This window comes from Manis pentadactyla, chromosome 10 (genome assembly GCF_030020395.1).
Source record: "Manis pentadactyla isolate mManPen7 chromosome 10, mManPen7.hap1, whole genome shotgun sequence".
NCBI classification, from domain to species: domain Eukaryota; kingdom Metazoa; phylum Chordata; class Mammalia; order Pholidota; family Manidae; genus Manis; species Manis pentadactyla.
In genome coordinates, this window is record NC_080028.1 from 128256921 (window position 1) to 128281524 (window position 24604).

At 60.9% G+C, this 24604-nt stretch overlaps 2 protein-coding genes and 1 long non-coding RNA gene across 5 annotated transcripts; 1 reads left to right on the forward strand and 2 right to left on the reverse strand.

The window, feature by feature from the left end:
* Nucleotides 1-164: 164 nt before the first annotated feature.
* Nucleotides 165-1776, reverse strand: LOC118927517 (uncharacterized). Its single transcript, XR_008992345.1, has 3 exons — nt 1616-1776; nt 1032-1484; nt 165-268 (listed from the first exon to the last, which is right to left on the reverse strand). It is a non-coding gene; the product is annotated as an uncharacterized LOC118927517 (long non-coding RNA).
* Nucleotides 1777-3469: 1693 nt separating this feature from the next.
* Nucleotides 3470-7753, reverse strand: PTX4 (pentraxin 4). The gene is given in 8 exon segments (XM_057488034.1): nt 3470-3798; nt 3801-3944; nt 3947-4225; nt 4620-4655; nt 5917-6198; nt 6201-6543; nt 7617-7672; nt 7675-7753. Coding segments are annotated over 8 exon segments (1548 nt in total).
* A 4052-nt stretch (nt 7754-11805) lies between these two features.
* Nucleotides 11806-24601, forward strand: TELO2 (telomere maintenance 2). Of its 3 annotated transcripts, XM_057487805.1 has the most exons (22): nt 11806-11943; nt 12485-12594; nt 12691-12819; nt 13452-13729; nt 15877-15945; nt 16111-16258; nt 17654-17756; nt 17965-18033; nt 18222-18363; nt 18441-18577; nt 18956-19035; nt 19262-19363; nt 19600-19688; nt 19842-19933; nt 20124-20240; nt 20332-20403; nt 21584-21733; nt 22113-22204; nt 22711-22810; nt 22970-23034; nt 23274-23389; nt 24221-24601. In XM_057487805.1, the coding sequence occupies exons 2-22, from the start codon at nt 12485-12487 to the stop codon at nt 24325-24327; spliced, it is 2367 nt and encodes a 788-aa protein (XP_057343788.1). In that variant the 5' UTR covers nt 11806-11943; the 3' UTR covers nt 24328-24601. The 3 variants fall into 3 exon arrangements, with proteins under 3 accessions (XP_057343788.1, XP_057343787.1, XP_057343789.1); XM_057487804.1 differs by having other exon boundaries at nt 12485-12819; XM_057487806.1 differs by lacking the exons at nt 11806-11943; nt 12485-12594; nt 12691-12819; ... (1 more) ...; nt 18956-19035; nt 19600-19688 and adding an exon at nt 13753-15517.
* The last annotated feature ends 3 nt before the right edge of the window (nt 24602-24604 follow it).

Sequence of the window (24604 nt, forward strand, 5' to 3'; positions counted from 1 at the left end):
CGACGTGTGATGTATTCATCTTGCAGCTTTTTCTTTAGGTTTGATATTCCTGCAACTAAAAAGATCTTGCAAGTTCTTCAGAGGCTCTGAGGCGGAGAAGATAAAGGAGCCCCTTCCCCGCATAATTCAAGATAAAACCAAAACTAAAACCACAGTAAGAGGAGCTCCAACAGGTTTTGAATTTTCCCCATGATTATTGTGCAACGTTTCTTGGGAAATACGCTCTTTCAAAAAATGTTTTCTCATTGGTGTGACTCGTTCGCGTTGCCTGTGAAAATGGATAAAAGGAAGCCTCACTGACACGGTACCAGGGAGCCTGCAGGAGGGATTCCCCGGCCCGCAACTCCTGGTCGGTCGCAGACCCCACAGGAGACGGACGCCACACAACCTACATGATTTGGGCTACTTTACCACCCAGTAGGAAGAGGGAAAGCGCTTCTGCCTCTCACAACAGCCCAGCCAATGAGAGACTGTCACAAGTTAGCCAATGAACAGCCACCACACGTGGGACTCCTAGTTTCCTCCAACGGCCTTTCCACTTAGAACAGGCCCAACTCCCCTTCTCCTATAAAGGAGCCTCCTCTCTCTTTTTGGGAGATTTCCATGGTTGTCCCGCGGTTTTGTTACGAGTTGTAATTCTCTGCTTTTCCAGAATAAACCCATTTTTGGTGAGAAAATAATCGATAGGTTTACTTTTAAGGTTAACGCCCCTTCTAGCATGGTGGCAGGAGCGAGGTGCCCCCGGTTTGCGGACGGGGCCCCCAGACTGGTTTAGCTGAACCGACGAGGTGAGGGGTTTGCGCGAGCACGGCCAGGCGGGCAGAGGAGCCGAGCGGGCGCTGGGGCCGTGGGGAGAGCGGCTCGGGCCCGGGGCGTGCTGGGAGGGCCGCCCTCTCTGGCCCGGCAGGGCAGGGCTTCCCGGCCGCTCGAGGGCCCTGAACTTCTGCCGGGGTGGGCTGGGCAGGCGGGGGAAGGTAGAACCACCTCCTGCAGCAGAAGGGACTGCACCGGAGTCCATTTATCCTCCTTACCCAGAAAGGCCGCAGACATAGGTCAAAGGTGGGATTTGGTCCAATTAAGAGGTGATGTGGCTCTTGCTTCAAAATGCACGTGGTCGGTGGGTCAGCTGATGCATAATAAGACTCGCCTGTTCCAAAACCTGAATGGATTTCCCTCTTCCTGCCGGACTGAGCCCAGACTCCTCGGCTACGAGCGACCCCAGCTCCCACCAAGCTGTCTCACCCCAGCTCCACACCCTCCCCAGGCTGCTCTGCCCTCCTGGAGGGCCTCCTCCCCACCAAGCATCCGAAGGCGGCAGCGCACGGCAACGCTACCTGGGCCAAATTCCCACGGGGTCCGTGGACAGGTAGTGGAACGTGGTGTGCACGGTCAGCCATCCTGCAGCATTTATAGGCGCTGGGAAGCAGGGTGGGGTGGGAAACAACAGCCTGTCGTGCCTTTTTATGCTGGCGACCTAGCTGTCCCTGGAGAAAACGTACTGATCAAACTCTCAGCCCTTTCCACAGAAAGATGTCATCCCTCCCCCCTCAGCAGCGGGGTGGGAGGGAGCAAAGGCTCCAGAAAAGGCCCCGGGAGCCTGGGAAAGAACACTAACCAGGCGCAGCTCTCTGTAAAGACTGAGGCCTCCTGGGGAAGTGGAAGCCAGTGACTTCAGGAGCCTTGACGTGGCCACCCAGGGGGTTTCCAGTTCTGGAATGCTGCCTCTGACCTTGACTCATGCACAGGCTGGGCTGAGTCTTGAGCTGAAGGCTGGAGTCTGAAGCCCCAGACAGCTGTGCAAGGACGGAACACTGCTGAGAACCCGAGGTTCTCTGATTTGGGGCACCTCCGAGGAGCAGCTGCCCAGATTGTGTTTGCCCGGCCACCTCCCTGTGGGCAGGCCCTGGGGAGCTGCAGCTGGGCCCCTAATGTGGGACTGTACTAGTTTGTTTCTTCACTTTTAAAATGGGTGGTGGTAGGCAAATTCTGTGAGCCCAGCCTGTTTGCAAGCTCAGTGATGCTAAGCCTGTAGCACAGACAGGGGGGCCTCTGTGCTGAACCCCACCAGCCCCTGCAAGCTGCCCCTGTGTTCTAGCTGTACTGATGGCTTCCTGGTCCTGTGACCTCGCCTTTGGGTCCTCCAAAATCTCGGATATCATAAGGGTTCATTTATATCACACAGAAGCTTCAAGAAAATCACCTGTTCTAATTGTCAAGGTACATTTCTTCAAATGCCACAACTCAGAATTCTGAAAAAAAAAAAAAGTAAAGAAGCCAATGTACATAAGTGTTCAACATCAAGAATGTGGAGAAATGGGAACTTTTCTATATTGCTGTCTGGAATGTAAAATGGTGCAGTCACTTTGGAAACCAGTTAGGTTTCTTTGAAAGTTTAGACTTTACCACACAAATTTACCATACAACTAGCAGTTTTACTCCTAGGTATCCACTTGAGAGAAAGAAGAACTTGGGTCTCCATGAAGACTCACATGAGAATGCTCCTAGTGGCTTTATTCACAACAGCCAAAAATTGGAAACAGCCCAAATACTGATCAACCGATGAGCAGGTCAGGAGGGGGGCTGCACACGTGGAATCTTGCTAAGCCATGCAAACGAACTAAGTGGGTTGAGCCTGGGAAACATGGTGCTCCGTGGGAGAAGCCAGACACAGGACCACGTGGTGTGTGATTCCATTTGCGTGGACTGTCCAGAGCGGCACACCCACAGGGGCAGGAGGCGGATGGATGGTTTCCAGCCGGGGAGGGCTGGGGCAGGGGCAGAGGGACCACTAACAGGCATGATTTGGGGTTTGCTTTTTTCGGAGGAGAGCAACAGAAACGTTATAAAACTGGATTATGGGGATGGGTGCACAATTCAGTAAATTTACTGAAAATTTTGAACTGTACACTTATGTAAGTTATACCCTGGTAGGGTTGCTTTAAAAGCGTGGCCTCTGCATTATCAGTGTTTCCTTCTGAATGGCTTTGTCCCTCAGTGGTCCCCTTCCTGGTGGCTCTGGCAGCCTCACCAGCCACCACAGGAGCTGAGGGAGACCCTGGGGCTCCTGAGAAGGGGCAGTGGCTTTGGGGCCAGGAAAATGGACTCCAGTGCTGTTCGGGGGCAGTTGGAACAGTGCTCACCCGAGCGAACCCGGAAAGCCACCGTGAGAGAGGCAGGGACAGAGCCTCGGCTGCCTCTGCAGTTCCATGGGGAATGGGGTCTCTGGGAACCAGACCAGAGTCACTGCAAACCCACAGCTGGAGGGAAGCCTGTGGAGGCCAGCGCTCCCATTGGCAAGATGGGGCCTTGTTGAAACCATGTCATGCCACAAAGAGCCGGGGTCTGCAGGAATGCCTGGGGTCCTCAGGGACCCTGCCTCCCTGCTCTGCAGTCGTCCCTGTCTCCCCTCCATGCTTCCTTGCACCCCCTGTAGAGGGCACATGTGCCCAGCCCAGGTAGGTGCAGCGGTCTACCCTTCATTTCCCAGTGTGGGTTTTGGGGGGCCCTCTATGGAGGGTTCTGGGGTCAGGGTGGCCAGCGGCTGCTGGAGACTTTCTCCTCTCACCACCCAAGCATGACTGCAGCTAGGGCATGGCAACACCTCACAGGGCACTAGATGGGTGCAGTTCACCCTCTGCATGAATCCGCCAACCCACGAGGCGTTGGCTAGGGTCAGGATGGGGCCCATTGGGAGCTCTTTCCCAGTGGCAAGGTCTGAGACTTCCCTGGGGAGCAGTGCCCGGTCCCATATGGCCAGGCCTGCCACACTCCCCATGAAGGCCTCAGAGCTGTCAAACCACCCCCGACACTGTCCTGCTCCTGGCCCAGCACGAGGGACCCTCCTGGAGGGATCTTGTAGCCCCCTCCGAAATGGGAGCCAGTGGCCACTAGCCTGCAGTCCATGTGGAGCCGGCACCTGCCCAGGATGGATGTCCAGATGACACGTGGTGCCACTGGCCATCCAGCAGTGGCTGCAGAGGCAGCTCCCTGAAGGCTGGGCCTCCGATCACAAAGTGGACAGAGCTGGGGACCAGGGAGTCGCGGCTGTGCAGCACCAGCTTATTGTCATTCTCCTGCGTGGCAGTGGAGAGCAGGGTGCCCAGGTGGCCTGAGGCCGTGCGGACCCAGCTGCACACAGACAGTGCCTGCAGGCCCCAGAGGAAGCCAGGGCTGAGGAAGACCACGTTCTCAGTGGAGGCATTAGGAAAGAAGCACAGGGCCCACGCTGCAAGCGAGAAACAGGGGAGAGTCAGCTCCTGCAGCAGGAGCCGCCCAGAAGCATCCAGAAACATCTACCTGTGGTCTCTGCCCTCTGCCCCAGGTGGGGGCCAAACACCCCAGCAGCTGGCCTCCGTGGAGCAGTAACTGCGAGGCAGGCTTGCAGGCTCTCCCTCACCCTCGCCCCACAGTCTCACAGCTGTATTGGGGAAGGCAGGCACCTCATTTGGGTGGGCCTGGGCCACCACTCCCACCGACGGGGCCTCTGTGGGCCTCCTGTGGCTGCTGCAGCCAGCCCCTCCAGGCTGGGAGGCTTAAAACCACACCTAGGTTTATTTCACAGACTCACAGGACCTCCCTGGGCTAAAATCATGGTGTCGCAGGCTGGCTCCTGCAGGGGCTCCGGGAGGCCCTCCCCGGCCCTTCCCAGCCTCTGGACACCCTGCACCCCAAGGCTTGGCCCTGCCGCTCTTCAGAGCATACCCCCCGACCTCCGCCCCACCTTCAGGGCCCCTCTGACCCTGACCTTCCTGCCTCCCTCTTACAGGGACCCGGGACCGCATGGAGCCTCCAGGGTAATCCAGCATCACCCCCCCCCCCCACCTGGATACCCTTAATCATGTGTGCGGAGTCCCCTGGCCAGGTTGGGATCCAGTCCTCAGCGCATGGACACCTCGGGGGCTGTGATCCTGCTGACCCGACCTCGTGCCAGGTCTGGATTGGAAGTGTTGGGGGTAGGCCCCTGCAGTCGCTGCACCCGGGGTTCTGGTCAGCAGGCTAGGGGCAGGCATAGGGATCTGTGTTTCTGCCAGTGGCCCACGGGGCTCACAGATGGAGGGCACTATGTGCGGGCCCCAGCTCCTTGCTCCACTGCTGGGTCACTGTCGTGACCAGGGCAGAGGTCCCACACCAGAGGTGTGTCCCCAGGGGCACTGGGCAGTGTCTGCAGATACTTACGGTGCCAGGACCCTGGGAACCCACAGACCTACAGCCCCCCTTTCCCAGGAGCCCTGCTTGTTTCCTCAAGGTCAGCCCATCAGCCGTGTCACAGCAGAAAGGCCACCAGAGCCACCGAGATGGAGGGAAACCTGCTTTGGACTAGTGGGTCCCTGGCCTGTTAAGCCACACAGAGGCAACAACTTTGCCAAAAATAAAAGTTAAAGATGAGCTGGCATTTAGCAGGGAGAGGCCAGGGATGCTGCTAACACCCTACAGTGCCTGGGCAGCCCACAGCTAAGGGTCACCCACCCACAGGATCAGAGGCGCTGTGCCTGAGAAGCCCTGACCAGGCGTGCCGAGCCAGCTCTGCAAAGGCCCGGTGCACAAGCCCCATGAGGAGCTGGCTGAGCTGGCGCCCTACAGGGGCCTCAGGCTGTTTGTGGCTGCTGTGTTGGTGGGGTCCTATCAGCCCTAATAAGAGCAACCTCCAGCTCCAAGTGGGCATTTACCATGGGCTGCGCCCACATGTGTGTGTATGTTCACTATGCCCAGGCCCACTGTGTGGCTCAACCTATGGGGGACTTACGGACAGGTCGTCCCCAGGATGGTCCCCTTCTGCTGGGGCGTGTAGCCAGTGTCCTCCCCATACAGCCCTGGGGAGGCTTTTCAGAGGGGAGTGGAGGCCTAAGGAGGGGGAGGGGGAAGAGCAGAGGTGGGTCAGGGGCAGGCTTGTGGCACTTACTCTTTCCCGGTCCTTCTGGGGCTGTGCCCGCAGGCTGCCTGGGCCTGGGGGCTCCTGCATCCCCTGGAGATGCTCAGCAAAGTCCTGAGGTGGGTGCCTGGGCTCAGGAGATGCTCTGGGCACCCGCCTGCCCTCCTGTGGCTTCAGGGAGCTCGGGCTTGGCAGCCCAGGCAGGGCTGGACGCTGGGCAAGGGGTGGCCTTGGGACTGTGGGGGCAGGGCTGGGCACCTGCGGCCACCCCTCGAGAGCAGCCAGCCTGGCACCCTGGCTCTGGACAAAGTGTGTCAGGTGAGCCACTTGTCCTGCAGAGCCCGCACGCCCAGGGCCAGCTGGGAGAGGGTGTCCCTCTGTGCCGCCTGCTCCTTCCTGTCCCGAGAACACTGTGTCTGCCTCTCACTCAGGGCAGTGCCCAAGGCCAGCAGCCTGGAGTCCACCTTCTGGCTTCTGCACTGGGTCTTGCGCATCCAGGTCTTGAGGTGGCCCAGGTGGTCCTGCACAGTGGCCAGTGACTGGTTGACTGCCAGAGCCGTGGCCTGGGTCTCTGGGGCCAGGCCTGGGAACCGGGTGTCAATGCTGTGGGACAGGTTGTAATTGCTGACGACGCCTTGAAGGTCTGTGAGGGTCACCTCTTGGAACCTGCGAAACTATAGAGGGGACATGGCAGCTGTGGGGGCCAGGGAGGGCACACAAGCCTCCCCCATTCATGCTCTCTCGAGCCTGCTGTGCCCTGGGCCGTGACCCACGCTTACTTGATCCTCATGGCAACGCCATGAGATGCACCAGATTCCCATGACCAGCCCCATCACCACGAGGTTGGGGGTGGGGGGCCAGCCCCAGGTCTGCAGCTGCACCACGGGCCACCCCCCCACCCCTTGGTCTTTACCCTGTGACCTTGAGGTCCACCTGCAAGTGGACATGTGGCAGGATGGGCTTCCTGAGTGGTCTGTGGGGTCTGAGTGTGGAGAGCTTGGCACCCGCCCTGTGTAGTGGGTGCTGGAGACCAGCTACGGGCCCCCACGTGAGTTGCTGCTCTGTGGTGGCCCTGAGACCCCCGGCCCTGCCCAGCCACGCTGCCCCTCCACCCAGCTGCCCTTCTCTGCGCTCCTGGGGCCTTCCCGGTGCTTTGCCAGCCTCTGACCCCACCTTCCCTCATCCTCACATGTCAGAGGCTTTTTTTTTAAATGAAGGTATCATTGATACACACTCTTATGAAGGTTTCACATGAAACCAATGTGGTTACTACATCCACCCATATTATCAAGTCCCCCCCACACCCCATTACAGTCACTGTCCGTCAGTGTAGTAAGATGTCACAGTCACTACTTGTCTTCTCTGAGCTACACTGTCTTCCCCGTGACTCCCCCACTGACACCATGAGTGCCAGTCATGATACCCCTCAGTCCCCTTCTCCCTCCCTCCCCACCCATCTCCCCACCCCTCCCCTCTGGTGACCCCCAGTCCCCTCTTGGGGTCTGTGAGTCTGCTGCTGTTTTGTTCCTTCAGTTTTCGTCAGGGGCTTGCTTTCAGAATGGAGCTCAGTGAACCTCTTTTGCTGGTTTGCAACTATAGGTGAAAATAAACAACTGATAAAAAGGACTCCAAACTCCACATTTCTGTCTGGCGCACCAATGCTCACCACTGTTTCTGCACATCTGGCCTTGGTCTGTTTTCAGGTGAAAACAATCAGTGGCCCCAGTTGGGTGCGGTGGGTACTCACCTGCTCTTCCAGTCTGCGGAGCCTCTCAGAAAATGGTTTTCTTTGTCGCGCAGGGCCGGCTCCTGAGATGAAACCCCATGCAGATACAGGCGCACAACAATAAGGAAGAAAGACGGTCTCCTGCCCAGGGAGCACATCCTGGTCAGACGTGGACGTGGAGGGGTGGCCGGGCGGACTGTGGGGGAGGGAGCGCGGCGCTGCTGCTCTCCGGGGCTGGTCTCCCTTCCCACCCTGGCTGGGAGGCGGGCACTTCCTGCACCTTAGTGGAAGGCACGCACTTGCCTCCAAGCCCATGGGCTCTGGAGAGATGGGGGTTCCCAAGGACACAAGCTTAAAACAGATGCAAACAGGTTCTTTGGAAAATAATTCTTCTGGGGGCAAACCCAGGACTGTCCGGCTCGGGGGCAGCTGCGAGTGACTGCTTTAGCAGGAGCTCAGGGACTCATGTTTCCACTAACAAAGACGCTGGAGCAGGACAGCGAACCTGGCCGGGGCCTGGTGACCCTGCTGCGCCCTGTGGGTCTTGTGAGGCCCATCTCCCTCCCTCAGACAGTGCAAAGGAAACGGGACTGGGGGCCACCTGCACTTATATTTGGGTACAGGTTGTATGGTGGGCTAAATGGTGGCCTCCAGAAAGGCAGGTCCGAGTCATACCCCTGTACCTGTGAACGTGCACTTATTTGGGAAAGACTCTTTGTGGATGTAACCAAGGATCTTGAGATGAGATCTCCCTGGATTAGGGTGGCCCTAAATCCAAGAACAAGTGTCCTTATAAGAGACAGAAGAGGAGAAACGCACACAAGGGACAAGGCTGTGGGAGACAGAAGCAGGGATGGGGTCGATGCACCCCAGGCATGCCGGGAGCTGGACCTGGTGGGAAGGAGCCTCCCCAGGAGCCTTCAGGAGGAGCACATCCCTCCGTACCTTGGTCTTGGACTGCTGGCCCTGAGACTGAGAGGATGGGTGCTTTGTTGCTGTTTAACTCTGCAGGGAGGTCACGGGTTACGGGGGCCCTGGGACAGCCTAGTCTAAGGAAATGGGGCCAGCTACGCAGACAGCAGTGATGTGGGAGGGAAGCAGGATGAAACTGTAAACTATGGTCAAGGCCAAGACTGGAAGTTAACTGTGGCCCAGTACTGGGAGGTCGAGAGCTTGGGGGTGTCCAGGGATGTAGGAGGCTGGGGTGGGGTGCAGGCTGGAGTGAAGTCATTCATGGTGAGTCAGGTGGGTTTGAATTGAGATTCACTGTATATTTAAAATGCACACTGGATTTCAGACTTCAGTACAAAAAAGAAATGGCAAGTATCTCATTAATCACCATATTATATATATTATTAATTTCACCTGTTTCTTTTTGCTTTTTTAGTATGGCTTCTACAAACTTGATCATTAAATTATTTAACGTAGTTTAACATATGGGGCTACATATCATACTTCAATTGGACAGCATTTCCCTGGAGCAAGACTGGGTGTGCAGGTGTGCAATGACACAGGGGGCTTTCAATCTCCTTAATCATTAGTTTTTTTTTTAAAAGAATTTTAGTGGAAACTATACATATCATAAAATCTACTCCTTTTAAGGATAATGTTAAAATATATTGAAATAATGTCTACACATTGAATTGTGAGACTCTGTGGGTTCTGCCAACTTTCTGAAAGCAGCAGCCAGAGCCAGACACCTGTTTCCAGGTAGAAGGAGGGCAGGAGCTTCTTCGGCCCTGGGGAAAAACCTGCCCTTGCTGACAGTGTGGACAGGAGATACCCTGAACCTGATCCAAGAAGACGAACCCCCTATCTACATGCAGAGCTGCCCACCATTTACTGGCTCATGCTTGACATGAAGGCTCAGCCAAGGATCACTAGACACTTGGAAGCTCCCAGCAGAGGAGAAACCTGTCCAAACAGAAAAGGAATCCAGGAGACAATGCAGAGGACCAAGGGAAAGCTCAGAGGCCTTCTAACTCATACCCTCAGAAAGGTAAGGAAAGCTTTGTGTCCACAAGGCAAGAAACGGAAGCTACAAGAAAAGGAATAATCTGAACGGAAGAAGCTGCTCTTGGAAATGCAACTATGATTTTCCAAATACATAAGCAATCAAAACTAACAGAAAGCTGAAAGGCAAAATTAAAGCAGTTGTCCAGAAAGTAGGGCAAAAAGGCAAAGAGGTGGAAAAGGAGAGAGAAAACAGCATTTGAGATTAACCCAAAGAAAAGAAACTACAGAGCATGAGACTAAACAAAACAGGGTGGGAGGAATTGGAAAGATAACCCAGGAAGCTGTTCCAGACAAGTGCACCATCATTTTCAAGACCACATGCCAGAGAGTGCCTGGTCATGACCCCAGGGCTCATCTCGTCAAGTGTCAGAACACCACAATGAGGAGAAGGTCCTGTATGTGTCCAGAGAGAAAACTGGCCACATGGGAAGGACTGAGACTTGACTTGAGAACTGTTGGCCATCTCAGCAGCAATGCTGGCTGCCAAAGCAGAGGAGCAAGCCTGAACACTTCTAAGTGAAAATGATTTTTATTATTTAAAGTTGTGCATCTAGCTCAGATGTGAATTGACCTGGAGCAAAGGAATTTTTCAGCTATGCAAAGGCTTAGGAAATTTGTTTTCCATGCACCATTTCCTGAGAAGGTACTGGTTGGTAGGCTTCAGGAAAAGATGGGAATCAAGGAGGAATGAAGCAGCTGTAGGAACTGGAGAGTGTGAGTGGGGACTCTCATCAAGAAGTAGATGAGGAGGAACTCCTGGGGAGTCCCAGGGAGACATCATGCTGGACTCCTCATGCCCTGGCGCAGCCCGCATCCAATCTGTCAGCTCTACTGCACAGAAAGCCAAGCTGCTCTGTCCTGCCACCTGGTCTACACCTGTCCTTACATCAGCCAGCCAGCTGGGCTCCCTGTACCCAGGGCTGCCCCCTAATGTCCATCCTCCCAGTTGCACCCAGGGCGGATGTTTTTGCCCTTGGTCACTCATTTTCTCACCCTGCATAATTTTTCTTATCACTATTTGCCATCTGACAAATTGTGCCTGTACTTTATTTGTCCCCCTTATATGTCAGCAGGGATTTTATCTGCTTCTCTGTGCCCTGGAAGAGTGCTTGCTGCTCGCACCAGGCATTTAATTAACGTATGCTGAATGAATAAAGGTTTCCCAGATTTATCTACAACCATGACGAGGCTGAAACGGCACCTCCTTGTGAGGTCTTTCGGATCACTCCCCAATCCCGCCAACAGGACGTTCTGCCGGGACAGAAGCTATCCTATCTGTGCTGTGCATCATGGCAGTCACTAGCCACAGGGGCTCCGGAGCCCGGAGGGGCTCTGGATCCCGGAAGAGCGGGAGCATGAGCAAGGAAGGATCATCAATTCCAGGCCCCGACAGGGAGGGAGGCACATGTCATCAAGAGATTGCCTGCCCCGCGACTCAGCAGACGAGAAGCCCTCACCGCCCTGAACTCTCGCTTCGCTCCAAAGGATTTTGGTTCAGAACAACCCCTTCCAACGTCCTCCTCCATAAAATAACGTTCCTCCACTTTGTCGGTTGGAACTTGCCTATGGTTTCACCGTAGATTTCATGCCCAAAGTGGCACTTCTCTGCTGTTCGCGAATAAACCCGTTTCTGCTGGTCAATACCTTTATTTTCAGGGTTAACACGTCCCTGCCTGCCGTGCGGTTCCCTATAAGATGGCAGCTGGGGAAACAGGGCCTTGCTGGGGGTCGGGGAGTGAGGCTGGCAGGCGGTTAGCGCTCGGTTCACGGCGCACCGGCGGTGGGGCTGGGGGAGAGCGGGGCTGGGGGGCGGCGGGAGGACTGGAGGGGCGACTCGGGGAGGGCGCGGGAGGCGGGCGCGCAGGCGCAGCTCCAGACGCGCGGAGGCCCCGCCCACAACGACCCCGCCCCACCTCGCGCAGACGCAGATGCGGCCGCGCGCCCCACTCCTCTCCTGGCTCCGGCCCCGCCGCAGATTCGCGGAGACCGGCCCGCGGGGACCGGCGCCACAGGCTCAGAAAATTCTGGCGGCAGCTCCGCCCTGGCCGGGGGAGCTCGTGCTTCGCGGCGCGCGCGCTGAGTTGCTGACCGAGCGCGGAACTGGGCTTCGGCGGTCGTGGCGAATCGGCGGCCAAGCGGCGCGGGACTCGAGCACGCCGCGGCCACTCGGCGACCCCCCTCGTCCTCGAGACTTCGCGCGCCCCGGGCACCGCCCCCCTGCCTCGGGACCGCTTCGCCTTCTCCCGACACCCCTTCCCGCCGCGCAACGCATTGGCTCCCGGCGACCCGGCGGGCGCGTCTCGGCCCTCACAGCCTCGCCCATTGGTGACAGGTGCCGGCTCAACGGGCCTCCGCCCTGCAGGGGCGCCCCCCAGAAATAAATGCCACCCGCAGACGGTTTTGGTTCCGGGAAGGGAGCTTGGCGGGGGGTTCCAGCCATGGGTGCGTTCAGAGCTGAAGGGCGCCCCTGGGCCAGGGTCTCCTGCCCTGGCGCTGCCGCCATTTGGGTCTGGCTCATACTCTTGTTGGGGCTGCCCTGCACCAAATGGGACGTTCACCAGGATCCCTGGTGTCCACCCCAGACCGTGACAGTTGCGATGCCTCCAGACCCTGCTGTGTGGCACAGCTGCCCCACTGTGGAGGGTGCCACGGAGGGCCTCCGGCTGCAGAACGACTCTTGATGGAAACAGTGGCAGACGCTGCAGGGGGAGGATCTAGCTGGGTGACCACAGGGTCCGGCGAGGAGGAACGGGGCCCCCAGGAAGCTTAATGAGGGCCTGAGGGTGGGGTCCCTGAGAGTGCGTGAAAAAACCGTCCTGTTGGAGCATCCCATGTGGCTGCGCGCGCCTCACCCGCCTCTGCTGTCCACCCAGATGGATCCAGTTTGCTCTGCTGTCCGGCTCACTGTCCGGGGGGCTGTGCACACGCTTTCGACTTCTGAAGATGGCGGCCACATCGTGTCCACTCTGGCACCCCTGAAGCGGTACCTCGGTGGAGAGGAGAACCCAGCCCTCCCTGGGGAGCAGGAGGAGTTTGCCAGGGTCCACTTTTCCGGCTTGCTCAGGTGTCTTGTCAGCAGGCTGAGCCCGGACTGGCTGGAGCTGCTGCCCGACGGACAGTTGGAGGAGCTGTGGGCCAGCTTCTTTCTGCAGGGCCCGGCTAACCAGGCCTTCCTGGTGCTCATGGAGTCCATTGAGGGCACTGCCGGGTGTGTGGGACTGGGGCTGGTGATGGGGTCATGGGAGCATGGCCTGAGGGCTTGCCAACCAGCAGGGTCTCCAAATTCAGTGAGAATTCAGTATCCTGAAGGGCAGAGCCCCTGAAAATCAGTGGTTTGTGCTCACCTCCCTTCAGTGGGAAGGCCCATGCTTTGTCCTGCCACGTGGGGGACAGGGAACGGGCATGTCAGCATCCGCAGGTGGGGGCTGGGTTAGCTACAACCGAGGTGACATGGGTGGCCTCGGGCCTTGTAGCACCGCAGCTCCCACACCCAGACACTTGGGCAAATCACGGGACACCTCACTCGAAGTGGTTCCCACATGCAAGGTCAGAGACCACGACGGTTGTCAAAGGACACTGGGTCATCACGAAGCAGGGTTTACAGCGGCTGCTGTGATAAACAGCAAATACCGTGTGAACATGGGTGTAGAGCAGGAGCAGAGGGCAGACTGCGCTGGGCCCAGCGGGCACTCACGTCCCCTGGTAATTGTGCTGCTTTAGTAGTGGGACTTGGGTTCTCCTTTCGATGCACACGTAGGAGTTTGGGATTGTCTCCTCCTGCCTGGGGCGCCGAGGGTGGAGGGGGCCTGGCCTCTGCCATCACACCTGCTCTTGGTTCAGCCCGAGCTTCCGTCTGATGAAGATGACGCAGCTGCTGGCCAGGTTCCTGAGCACCGGCAGGATGGCTGCTGTGATGGAGGCGCAGTGTCGGCAGCCAACGGAGCCGGCCTTCCCCCTGCTCCAGGAGACACTCCTCACCGATGTGGTGAGCCTGCCCGATCGCCTGGCCAACCGCCTGCAGCGGGAGAACCTGGCTGTGTTCCTCCCCCAGAACTACTTCCCTCTGCTGGGCGAAGCAGTCATGCGCGTGCTGCACGCAGTCGTGGACTCTCTCCGAGGTAGGGCCCCTCTGGCGAATCTCTTCTAACCATCTGGGGCCACTGTCCCCTCCTCTGGCCTCCAAAGACTGGAGCCTCTGGCTAATGCCTCCTGTTTAGCACTGACCTCCACCCACTTCTTGGCTGCTGACCTCGGAGGTGGAGCTGACCCTTGATTTGCTCAGCTCTTGGCTGGACCCGGAGGCAGCTGGGGCTGCTTGCTGCCTGGCCCCTCTGAGCACTGTGGAAATGTAGGTGGCCTGAGGATGGAAGCACCCTCGCTGTGAAGAAGGGTCCGGCTTTCTTTCTGTTGCTGAGGTCCTTGCTGGCTTGTTTGGTCACTGGTCACCTTGGGGACCCAGGGTTGGGACAGTGCTGTCTAGGGTTCGGTTCCGTGCTGCTGGGGCACCATGGGAGTGGCTTTGTCAGCCTTGGGCACCTGAAGTGTGCCTTCAAGTGTGAGAAGTCGGGGGCATGGGGAGCCCCAAGGGGAGTGGGCACAGGTGGTGGCCGGTGGGGCAGGTGGCCCGCTTGCAATCAGAGATGCCCCTAGGTGCTGTGTACCCCCTGCAGCTCCAGTAGAGGCCGATCCTGGCCTGTGTGCTGCCCCCACCCTGGCCCAAGCCCCTCATCTTGCCTGGATTCTTGCCACGACCTCCCGTGTCCCCTCTCGTGTCTTCTGAACACAGCAGCGTGATGCTGTTAGAACATGGGCCACACCGCTTTGCCCAGAACCTTCCAGCTGCGCCTGCCCCTAGCCCCCCCCAGCTCAGAGCTGCCCGGGCTCTGCCCCCGGGCTCTCCTGGCTCACTCTGCTGGCATCGGTGTTCACTGGAGCGTCCCTGCCGCGGGGCGCTGTCCCAGTCACCAGGGGGCCCTCACTGCCCGGCCGCACCCCGTGTTCTGCTCCCACTTCACTCCTCCTGGGAATGAGCGCCAACAGTGGACTTGGGGTATTGCCTGGATTCTCCAAGTGTGAGTGCCTGGGGTTGTCTGCTTTCACGAGGCCCGTCCACGCTCAGGGTAGCGTCCGCACGGGGAGTGTCACTACGCATTCTTTGAGAGAAACAAACAGACCTAAATGCGGTGTCCTGGGACCTGTTAGCCAGGCTGCACCACATGCCATGCCACCCTTCAGGGAAGGCGGGCCTGGGCAGGGACACATGTGGGGCTCTGCGTCCCAGGTCGTTGGGTTTGCCCACGTGTGAACCCGTGCCTGCATCCCTTAGTCCGAGGCACAGGCTCTGCCCAGAGAGCTTGCCCAGAGCTCCCTCCCTGTGGATGGTGCTGCAGCTGCGTCTCACCTGGCTGCGGGCAGAGTCTCGGAGACCCCTTGGCAGAGCAGGGGAGGCTGGCAGCCTGCTGCTCTTCTGCCGTGAGCGTGGGCCCTGGGCGCCGGGCAGTTGCCTGCATGCCCGCTGTCATGCTGCCTCATGGGCCAGCGCCGCGTCTCCCCTGGTGAGGCTGTGGAGCAGGGGCCATGCGCGGGCACTGCTGGGGCCCCTCACATGTGTTTCTCTTGGCTCCTGGTGGCCGCCTGGTAATGGTGAAGCGTGTGCCGGCATTTGTCCAGCCCAGGGTGCAAACTGGGTTGGCCAGGCCGCCAGCCCACTGCCCTATGCTGGGAGATGCCACCTGCATCCTGATGGAGTCTGCAGTGTGTCCGGACACACCTCCCCATTGTTCAGGGCTGCGGGGGGTCAGCCTCTGTGGGACTGGGGACACCCCTCTGGACCACAGATGCTGTGACCCCCCTGCTGTGGGTCCCTGTGCTTCCAAGGGGCTCCATCATCCTGGCTCCTGGTGGAGGTGGTGCGCCCACCCTCTTCTTGTCCCCATGTCCACATCCCTTCCCTGTGGGTGACTCAGACCCCTGTCTGCCAGTGTAGCTGACCTGCTGGCCCCCTCGGTGCCCCCCTCCGTGGTGCCGTGTCCTCCCTTCTCTGTGGGACCTTGAGCGAGTGAGCACGTGCAGACCCCTCCAAAGGTTTCCTCATTGGCTCTTAGGGTAGAAACTTCCCTGTTGAGGTTTGAGTTGGAATCAGATCGAATAAATTGGCATTTTCTGTGTCTTGGAGGCCACCTGCCCAAAAGCGAGTCTGCCCGCCCGCTCAGGCCCGGCCTTCCCTCGGCTCCCCTTTAGAATGGTGCTTTCCCTCCTGTCCCAGGTGGTGCCGACTGCTCCGTGGCCTTCGTGTCCCAGGTCCTGGGGAAAGCCTGTGTCCGCGGCAGGCAGAGTGAGTGTCTCCTACCTCCGGGGAGGCCCCGGATAGTCCTGCCCTTTCCATAGCCTCCTGCTGGCCGACCTGGGGGTGTGGGTGGGACAGTCCCCTTCCTGGGTGTGGCCGTGTGGCGGGTGGGCCTGTGGGCTGCAGATGGCAGACCTGTGTGCTTCTCCCCAGAGGAGATGCTCGGTGTGCTGGTGCCCCAGCTGACCGTCCTCACCCAGGGCAGTTGCCTCTGGCAGCGGGTCTGCTGGCGCCTGATGGAGTGCGTGCCCGACCGGGCCATGGAGGCTGTGCTGATGGGGCTCATGGAGGCTGCCTCGGGGTAAGAAGCATGTGCCTTCATGCCGCAGGCTCCTCTGCAGGAGCGCGGAGGCGGGATCCAGACGACAGCACACGTGCCGGCCTCTGCCCCCCGCGGGCACTCACAGGCATGGCTGTGGCCAGGCCAGTCCTGAACCTTGGCTGTACAAACATGCACCCTGATGGTGACCCTCCTTTATCACCCCAGTGGGGGTCCAACCCGGTGCTGAGCCTTCACGTGTCATTCTTGGCGCTGCACAGCCATACCAGGCGCCCAGGCTGTTCTGGCTGGGCCAAGATCCATGCTAGGGTCCCCTTCTCAGGCTGCAGCCTCTCAGGGTCCTGTTCTCAAATCACCTGCATCGTGCCAAAGGGTATGCTGTGGAAAGGCGCCTTTCAAGGCTAATGCCGAGCCTGCTGCGCCCAGCAACCCTGTGCCTCCCGGGGGGCAGAAGCTGAGGTGGCCCCTGGGGCCGTGGCGGCCCCTCTCACATGCCTGTCCGTGGCCGTGTGCGTGGGCGCCTGCTGGTGGGGCGCGTGGGGGCAGGAACGCTGGCGTCAGCCTCACCAGCCCGCCTGCCCCGATGCCGTCCCCAGCACGCGGCGGCTCTGCCCGTCCCTCCGCCAGACACTCCGCGCTTCCTCGGGTCTGGGTGGGGAGTGCGAGGCCGGTTTCTCTCCGTGAGTGTCCGATTCACGTCAGGCTCTCTGTCCTTGCGGGTGAGGCCCCTTCTGAGCAGCGACATCCACCCTCCCTCCCCACACAGTTCAGGTCTCTGTCCCACCGGTGTCATTTCGTTGGTGGCTTTTTAAAACTGCCCCATTGGCACCTGACAGCACCCCATGCCGTGGGTCATCACTGAGGGCGGCCCGGCCACGCTCTCGGGTCAGCTGTGCGGTCCTCCTTTGCGTCGGCAGTGTTTTACTTTTTCCTTGTAGCCTTTCTGCCGTTGACTGAGTACCACCCTGGGCGGTGGAGCGGGGAGAAGTGCAGCCCGAGCAGCCTGGAGGCTTTGCGGGGCTCTCACTAAAGGCAGCAGGGGTCTCCTGGTCTAGACCAGGGGTCTGCACACTGTGGCCTTTGGCCGAATGCAGCCCATCCAGCACGTTATGAGTAATGCTTCCCTGGCCCACAGCCACGCTCCCTCGTGTGCATGCCTGCCCAGGGCTGCTCGTGGCTGTGGTGTCTCTGCAGAGCCTGACGGCCTGGAAACCTACACTGTTTGCTCTTGTGTTCCTGCTCCGGACGAAACCGTCAACTTAGAGCAGGGAGGGGATGCCTGCCCTGAGGCACTGGGCTTGCCCTGGTTTCCATGGTTACCGGGAGGAGCCCGAGAACAGGACTGACCCGCTGCCCGGCTCCCCGGGTCTGATCTGCCAGGTCCCAAGCCCCCGCTTTCCCCCGACTGTCCCACAGGCCTGCAGCGCTCTCACGGCTTTTGGGGAACCTAGTGATGAAGAACAGAAAGGCCCAGTTTGTGATGACCCGGAAGCTTCTGTTCCTCCAGTACAGCTACACGGTGAGAGCGCCTGAGCGGCCCGGGGCCATGGCCGTCCAGGCTGGCAGGAAGGATGTAGCAGGTGGGGCTGATCAGTGCCCAGTCCCTGGGAAACAGCCGGCTTTGGCGCAGACCCGTTCCCGCTTGGGCTCCTGGGCAGGCAGGCTGGTGGCCAGGAGGGCGGTGTCTGCCTGGTGGGCAGTGACAGGATACCCGGCCTCTGTCACAGACGCCTGTGCTGCAGATCCTGCTGGGGTACCTGGCCATGGACAGCCAGCGGCGCCCACTGCTCACACAGGTAAGTGCGTCTCGCCAGCAGCCCTGCAGTGTCCTGGGAGGGAAGGGAGTGTGTTCCTGGATGGGACGGAGGTGCTGGCCAGAGCCTCCCAGGGGCTGGCAGTGGGTGACAGGTGCTGGTGAGGACGGTGCCCCCAGGCTGTGGTGGGGGTGGCCAGGGCTAACTGGCTGGGGCATGCTGCCCGCCAGGCACTGAAGGAGCTCCTGGAGACGTGGGGCGCCAGCAGCGCCATCTGCCACACACCCCTGCCGCAGCAGCGCCATGTCAGCAAAGCTGTGGTCATCTGCCTGGCATACCTGGGGGAGGCGGAGCTCCAGGACAGCAGGGACGGTGAGCAGGTGGTGTGGGCACCCCGGCCCCCTCCCCAGGTGCACCCCAGCACTCAGTGTGTGCGTCTGCGCTTCCAGAGTTGCTGTCCAGCCTGATGGCAGGCGTGAAGAGCCGCCTGGACAGCAGCCTGCCTGCCGTGCGCCGCCTGGGGATGATTGTGGCCGAGGTGGCCAGCGCCCGCATTCACCCGGATGGGCCTCCCCTGAAGTTCCAGGTGAGTAGGGCTGTGCCCACCGCGGCCTCCCAAGCTGCCCTCACTCCAACCCCGATGTCACCTCGGGCCTGCGGAGCACTTGCATGTCAGGGTTCAGTGTCAACTCCCACGGCCCCCGAGGATGGGGGTGCAGGAGTGGGGGTGGGTGTCCTGGGAGGGGCTGGGGCTGTCACTGCATTTTGCTCCGTCCCCTGGTTGAGGGCCCTCTCAGCTCCCTGGGGGCTCTAGCCTCCAGCACATCAGCGCCGCCCTCTGCAGAGGTGCCAGCTTGGGAAGTTTCTCGGGCTGGGCGCGGGCTGCGGGCTGTTGTGGGGCCGCGGAGGGGCCCGGCTCTGCTGCTCCAGCTGTCCCCCCCACCAGCTCGTCATGTGCTTGCAGTACGAGGAGGACGAGCTGAGCCGTGAGCTGCTGGCCTTGGCTGCCCCCCCGCCTGCTGCCGACAGCCCCTCAGAGGCAGGGTGAGGGTCTCTGTGCCCCGTGGCCCCCACTCTGAGCTGTGAGCATGCTTGGTGGGGGGAGCCGCTTCCTGTGCACTTGCTAAATCGTCTGCTCATTCTGGATGCCAATTGCTGGGTCAGATGCTGAGAAGCTGAGCGGGTGGAGAGCTGTGTCCTGGGAGACGTGGGTTTGGGATAGACATTTGTGTGCAGTGTCCCTTAAGGGTCCACCTTTGTTTCCCGAAAGCCCGGCTGTTGCTCCAGCTGCTGCAGAGACCCCTGACGAAGAGGTGGTGGATGGCGGTGTTCCCCAGGCTCAGAGGGAGGGCTCTGGCTCTGAGCTGGACAGGTAGGGCTCCATGGGTCAGCCTGCCACGTACCACTTTTCCTTGAGTGCAAGCATCTTCCATCTAGCTCACTGCCGCCTGAGCCCGTCAGTTGTTGCTGAAGCTTCAGGGACTCGGGGGTGAATTTCAGCCACCCAGGAGTCCATCCTGGTGGCAGAGGGCACCAGCCTCAGCTCCAGGTGCCGGTCCCTGCCCCTGCTGGCTGACCGGCAGCCCCACGTCTGTGCTGCTTCCACAGTGATGATGAGTTTGTCCCCTATGACATGTCAGGGGACCGAGAGCTGAGGAACAGCAAGGCGCCCATATATGTCCGGGACTGCGTGGAAGGTGGGCCTCTTCCCCTGGGGGGACCCTGAGCATAGCCCTGCCCAAGCCCCGGGGTGCAGCCGCCCCTGCTACTGCCCAGACCCCGGCCACTGGCCCCACCTTGTACATGTTTGGGGCTCAGGACTGATGGAGGCCTGTGTGGGTTCTGTGCAGCCCTGACCATGTCCGAGGATGGGGAGCGCTGGGAGGCGGCACTGCGAGCCCTCGAGGGGCTGGTCTTCAGAAGCCCAGTGGCTACTCGGGAGGTGAGCAGGGAATGGGGTGGCGACTCAGGGACGTGCGCCAGCAGGGACCCTGGTCTGGCCCGTGTGTGTCTCGGCGGTTCTGTGCTCCTGAGGCCGGGCCTCTGCTGGCACCAGGGGGTGTTGAAAGGCAGGTGGAGCACTGTGGGGACCCCAGGGCAGGCCCAGACATGAGGCTCCTGGCCGTGCGCAGGTGAGCGTGGAGCTGGCCAAGGTGCTTCTGCACCTAGAGGAGAAGAAGAGCGTGGCAGGATTTGAAGGCCTGCGCCAGAGAGCCCTGGTGGCCCTCACGGTCACGGACCCAGCCCAGGTGAGGTGCCCTGAGGCATCCGAGGTCGGGCCTCTGGGCGGGGGCCGTCTCGGGGGGTGTGGCCCACACGACCTCTTGCCGGCCTGGCTAGGTGGCGGAGTACCTGACCTCTCAGTTCTACGCCCTCAACTACAGCCTCCGGCAGCGCATGGACATTCTGGATGTAAGTGCCCCGGCCTCTGACCCACCTGTGATGGGGGGCTGGGCCTGATACGGAGGCCCTTGAGGGGAGCAGGTGTTTGCCAAAACCTATGTGGACAGACCAGAGGCCTCCCTGAGTCCCTTATCACAGACGCGAGAGCCTGGGGCTGGCGGCTGGCTGATTTTCTGATGGCCTGTGGGTTCAGTAAGGCTGTGGTGGCTGTGTTCTTGGTTGCAAATATAGCTTTATTGAGTTATGCTTCACATGCCATAAGGTTCACCACTGTAAGGTAAGCAAAATGCAGCACCTATGTACAAGGGGTGCTGCTCGTCTTTACTTCTATTTGCTCTCATGAGGGTGACCCCGAGGACACCACGCTCAGTACACCAGACACAGAGGACACATCATGAGGGAGTGCCCTTCTGTGGTGTCCCTGGGGTCGGCAGAGCCCCAGGGACAGAAACTGGAAGGGTGGGGCGGGGCCTGGGGAGGGTGGGAGTGAGTGCTCATGGGCGTGGTGTCAGTTTGGGATGATGAGCGCATTCTGGAGAGGTGGTGCTGGGGCTGCGCGACAGTGACTGCCCGGGGCCCCCGACCATACTTGATGGGGGCTAAGATTGCAAATATTAGGTGTTATACAGGGTAAAACAAAAACACTGGGACACCAGAGAGCTGCTCTGACACCTGCAGTTGGTGGCACTTGGCACACAGGGGCCGTGTGGCTGTCATACCTGTCTGTCCCAGGACGTCTTGCCTCACCCTCAGGACCAGCTCGTTAGCACTGACCCCTCCCGGAGCCCTGTAACCACCTGTCAACTCCCCTGATTCACCTGTTCAGGCACTTCCATAAATGAAGGCTTGTGTGTGGCCTCTTTGACGTGCATGTTTTCAGGGCCCATCTGTGTGTGGCCTTTTCCTGGGAGGTGGGGTGGCAGGTCTGGACAGCTTTGGGAAGACCAGAGAACCTGGGTGAGTGAAGGCGCTGGCTTGTCGACAGGGAGCATGCCTCCCTTTCCCACCTGTCCTGTGACACAGAAGTGACCCTGAGGTGTGGAACGGACTTTCCGTGTGGTCCCCAGAACCTCCCCTACACGGGCCGCTGGTGGTGGGTGGGGGCTCTGGGGGCACTCGGTCTACCTGGAATTAGGAAGGGCCGCTCTTCCCCAGAAGCACAGCCGCCCCGGCCCCGCCTCTCCTGCAGGTGCTGACTCTGGCTGCCCAGGAGCTGTCGCGGCCGGGGCGCCTCGGGAGGGCCCCCCCCTGCTCCACGGGGCCCGGCGGCCCCGCAGCTCCCGCCTGGAGGAGGGTGGTGGAGGAGCGGATCCGGAGCAAGACCCGGCGGTTTGCTCAGGTCAGCCAGGCCTCGGCGCAGCTCCCGCGGGTGGGGCTGGGGTGGCGCCGGCACTGCTGTGCTGTGGATGGAGGGCTTCTGGTGCCAGCAGCGATGTGGCTGTGAGACATCAAACTGAAGGGTTTCAGGTGGGAGCACGGACATGGGCACAAAAAGCCCCAAGAAACGGCTCTAGCCGTAAATGGCCCGGTACGTGCCGGGAGGTTCGGCCGTGCGCACGTGCTCTTGACCGCCACGGGGGCAGGCCTGCCGACGCCCGGGGGGCGAGGGTCGGAGAGACTCCTCCCCCCCCAGTGCTCGGGATGGCCCCTGCGGCCCGTGTCCACAGCGTGCTGTCCGCTGAGCTGTAAGCTAAGTGTGAGCGCCGTGTGTCTGGCAGGGCTCCGCCCGGCGGGTACCGGCCGCCTGCCCCAACGAGTTCAGCCCCGTGGCCGGCTGCTTCTTCTTCCCCCTCGTTCGGCATTTTGACAGGTGAGTGGGAGGCCTGGGTGGGGGAACAGGCGCCGGGACACCCACCCGGCCAGGAGGCCCCCAGGGTGGGCCCTGGCTGGGGTTGTCCAGAGCTTGATTGAGCGTGGTGGTAAGGGTGTCAGGTGTCAGGTCTGCGACACAGAAGCGGAGTTCGTGTGGGGCTGGGCTGGACACTTGCCACACTGCCGGCCCGGCTCGCCGCCTAGTCCCACCTTGGCCTCCGAGGGCTGTGGGTGCGCCTTGCCTACACCATGTGGGTGTGGAGCCCTTCCTGCGAAGGCGGGGCAGGGGCCTACCACCTTGCTGCATGCCGTTGGCCTCCCCCCCTGCACCCTGGCCCTGGTGGAATGACTGGGCGTCTGTCCAGTGCGTTCTCATGGCTCAGGGTTTCGTGTGGGGACAGGCAGGAGGAGCGTCTGGGGGCCTGGGTGTCCCCTGGTAGCTCAGGAAGTTGGGAGCTGCCCTGAGGGTCCAGCCTGCACCATTCACTGGGTTCTGTGTTGTAGGCCTCTAGTGACCTTCGATCTTTTGGGAGATGACCAGTTGGTTCTTGGGAGATTGGCCCACACCTTAGGGGCCCTGATGTACCTGGCTGTGAACACCACGGTGAGCTGGGGGACGGCAGCCGGTGGCCCCGTCTCATGTGGAGTGTGTGCCAGCCGGCCGTCCTCCCTGCGGGCCTCACCTCAGCCCCAGGGATCACAGGGTGTCCAAGGTGGAGTCTGCTGGGTGCCAGGACCCCCGTCTGCTGTCCTCTCATTTCAGGTGGCTGCGCCTATGGGCAGGGCTCTGCTGGATTTCGTGTGGGCCCTTCGCTTCCATGGAGATGCGTGAGTGGCCGCCAGGCGGAGGGTGGTGGGGCTGGGGGAGGGGCTCTAGGTCCCGCCGGGAGGTGGGCAGCGGGGGGTCGGTGGTGGCACTTCACGTGCAGGACGGGCTGGCTGGGCCCAGCCTGCTTCTGTGGCCAGTGGGTCTGCATGCCCTGGGGGAAGGGGCCTCCCTGGGCTGGGGTGGGCAGGCGCCAGGCTGGGACACCATCAGGGCCCAGCCTGCCCGCCTTGCTCGGCAGCTACGTGCGCCGGGGCCTGCTGTGTGCCGTCTCCTCCGTGCTCCTCAGCGTTCCCCCCGAGCGGCTGCTGGGAGACCTGCTGGGTGAGCTGCTGGAAGCTCGGTGCTGGTTAGCAGGTGAGCGCGACTGGGCGGCTGGCTCGGCAGGCAGTGTGGGGCTGAGCGCGCCAGTCCATGCCCCTGTGCACTCAGCGTCTCCCAGTGTGGGGTCTGGAGCCTCGGCCGTTGTCAGGGTCCTTTGGGAAGCCCTCCAGGGGACCAGAGAGAAGGCACCCTGGTGTGGGAAATGGTGTATATCTGGAAAATTCCAAATCTTCAGAATGGGAGTTGTGCAGTGAGCAGTATGTGCCCTCACCAGACTCCCTGGTCACTAGCTTCCATCACATTCTTCTGCCCACAATATGTTCCTTTTAAATGTCCCTTGTGGCCAGCATGGCTTCCTGCCTTTGGGCCCTTGGGCAGGTCCCCAGAGCCAGCACAGCCATTTCCACCCTCGGGCTCCCAGCTGACACGACTGTCCAGCCCACTGGCACCCTCCAGGCCCTGCAGTTCAGGTGACAGCCTCCCCTTGCCTGCCCGCTGGATTCCGGGCCGGCCGAGCCCGTCCTTGCGTGGGGTGGTTTGCAGAGGGCCCCTTGTGTGGGTTCCTCTCCCGTCCCGTGTCAGCAAGGCTCTGGGCAGTGTGGGGTCCCCTTGCACTACAGGCGTCGGGTGCCCAGTGTCCTAGAAGGGTTCCCAGGCGCGGCGATGCAGGCGCCCTCCCGCAGAGCCTGGCCCCCCGCCACGGTGGGCATCCAGCCCCCCGCCTCCTGCTGCCGCCAGCCCCGGCGGAGGGGAGCGTGGCTTCGGCGCGGTAAGGGCCCTCTGCCGGCCGCCGCGGCGCTCCCCGGGGCCTCAGCTCCAGGCCGCAGACCAGCGGGCGTCCTGTTCAATTTGCCCCTCCCGCAGGCGTGGCCGAGCAGGACCCAGACGAGGACTGCAGGATGCTGGCCGTGAGGGCGCTGCTGCTTCTGGAGAAGCTCGGGGACAAGCTCCTCCCGCGCCCCGAGCCGTAGCCCCCAGCGTCCCGGCCCACGGAGGAAGGCCCCGGAGGGCGCGCCAGGCCCAAGGAGCAGGGCCCAAGCCGGGCTTCGTGTGCGGCGGCCGGCGGGGAGGGCTGGGCACGCTCCGTGCGCACCGGGAAGCCCGGCCCGGGACGAGGGCCCCGCGGACAGGGCGGAGGCCGGGGGCGCCCGCGGGAGCCCCGTGGGCCTCTGGGCGGCGCACCCCCAACCCTTCCTCACCCGGACGCAGGGGGAAAAGAATAAATAGGAGTTTCAGGTGCTCAGACGC

Excerpts from the sequence above, each read along its gene's own strand:
- TELO2 (XM_057487804.1), top strand. The coding sequence starts at position 12,485 with ATGGATCCAGTTTGCTCTGCTGTCCGGCTCACTGTCCGGGGGGCTGTG. Across the intron at positions 17,757-17,964 it reads TCCTCCAGTACAGCTACACG|ACGCCTGTGCTGCAGATCCT; the intron begins GTGAGAGCGCCT and ends CCTCTGTCACAG. Across the intron at positions 23,035-23,273 it reads CTTCGCTTCCATGGAGATGC|CTACGTGCGCCGGGGCCTGC; the intron begins GTGAGTGGCCGC and ends CTTGCTCGGCAG.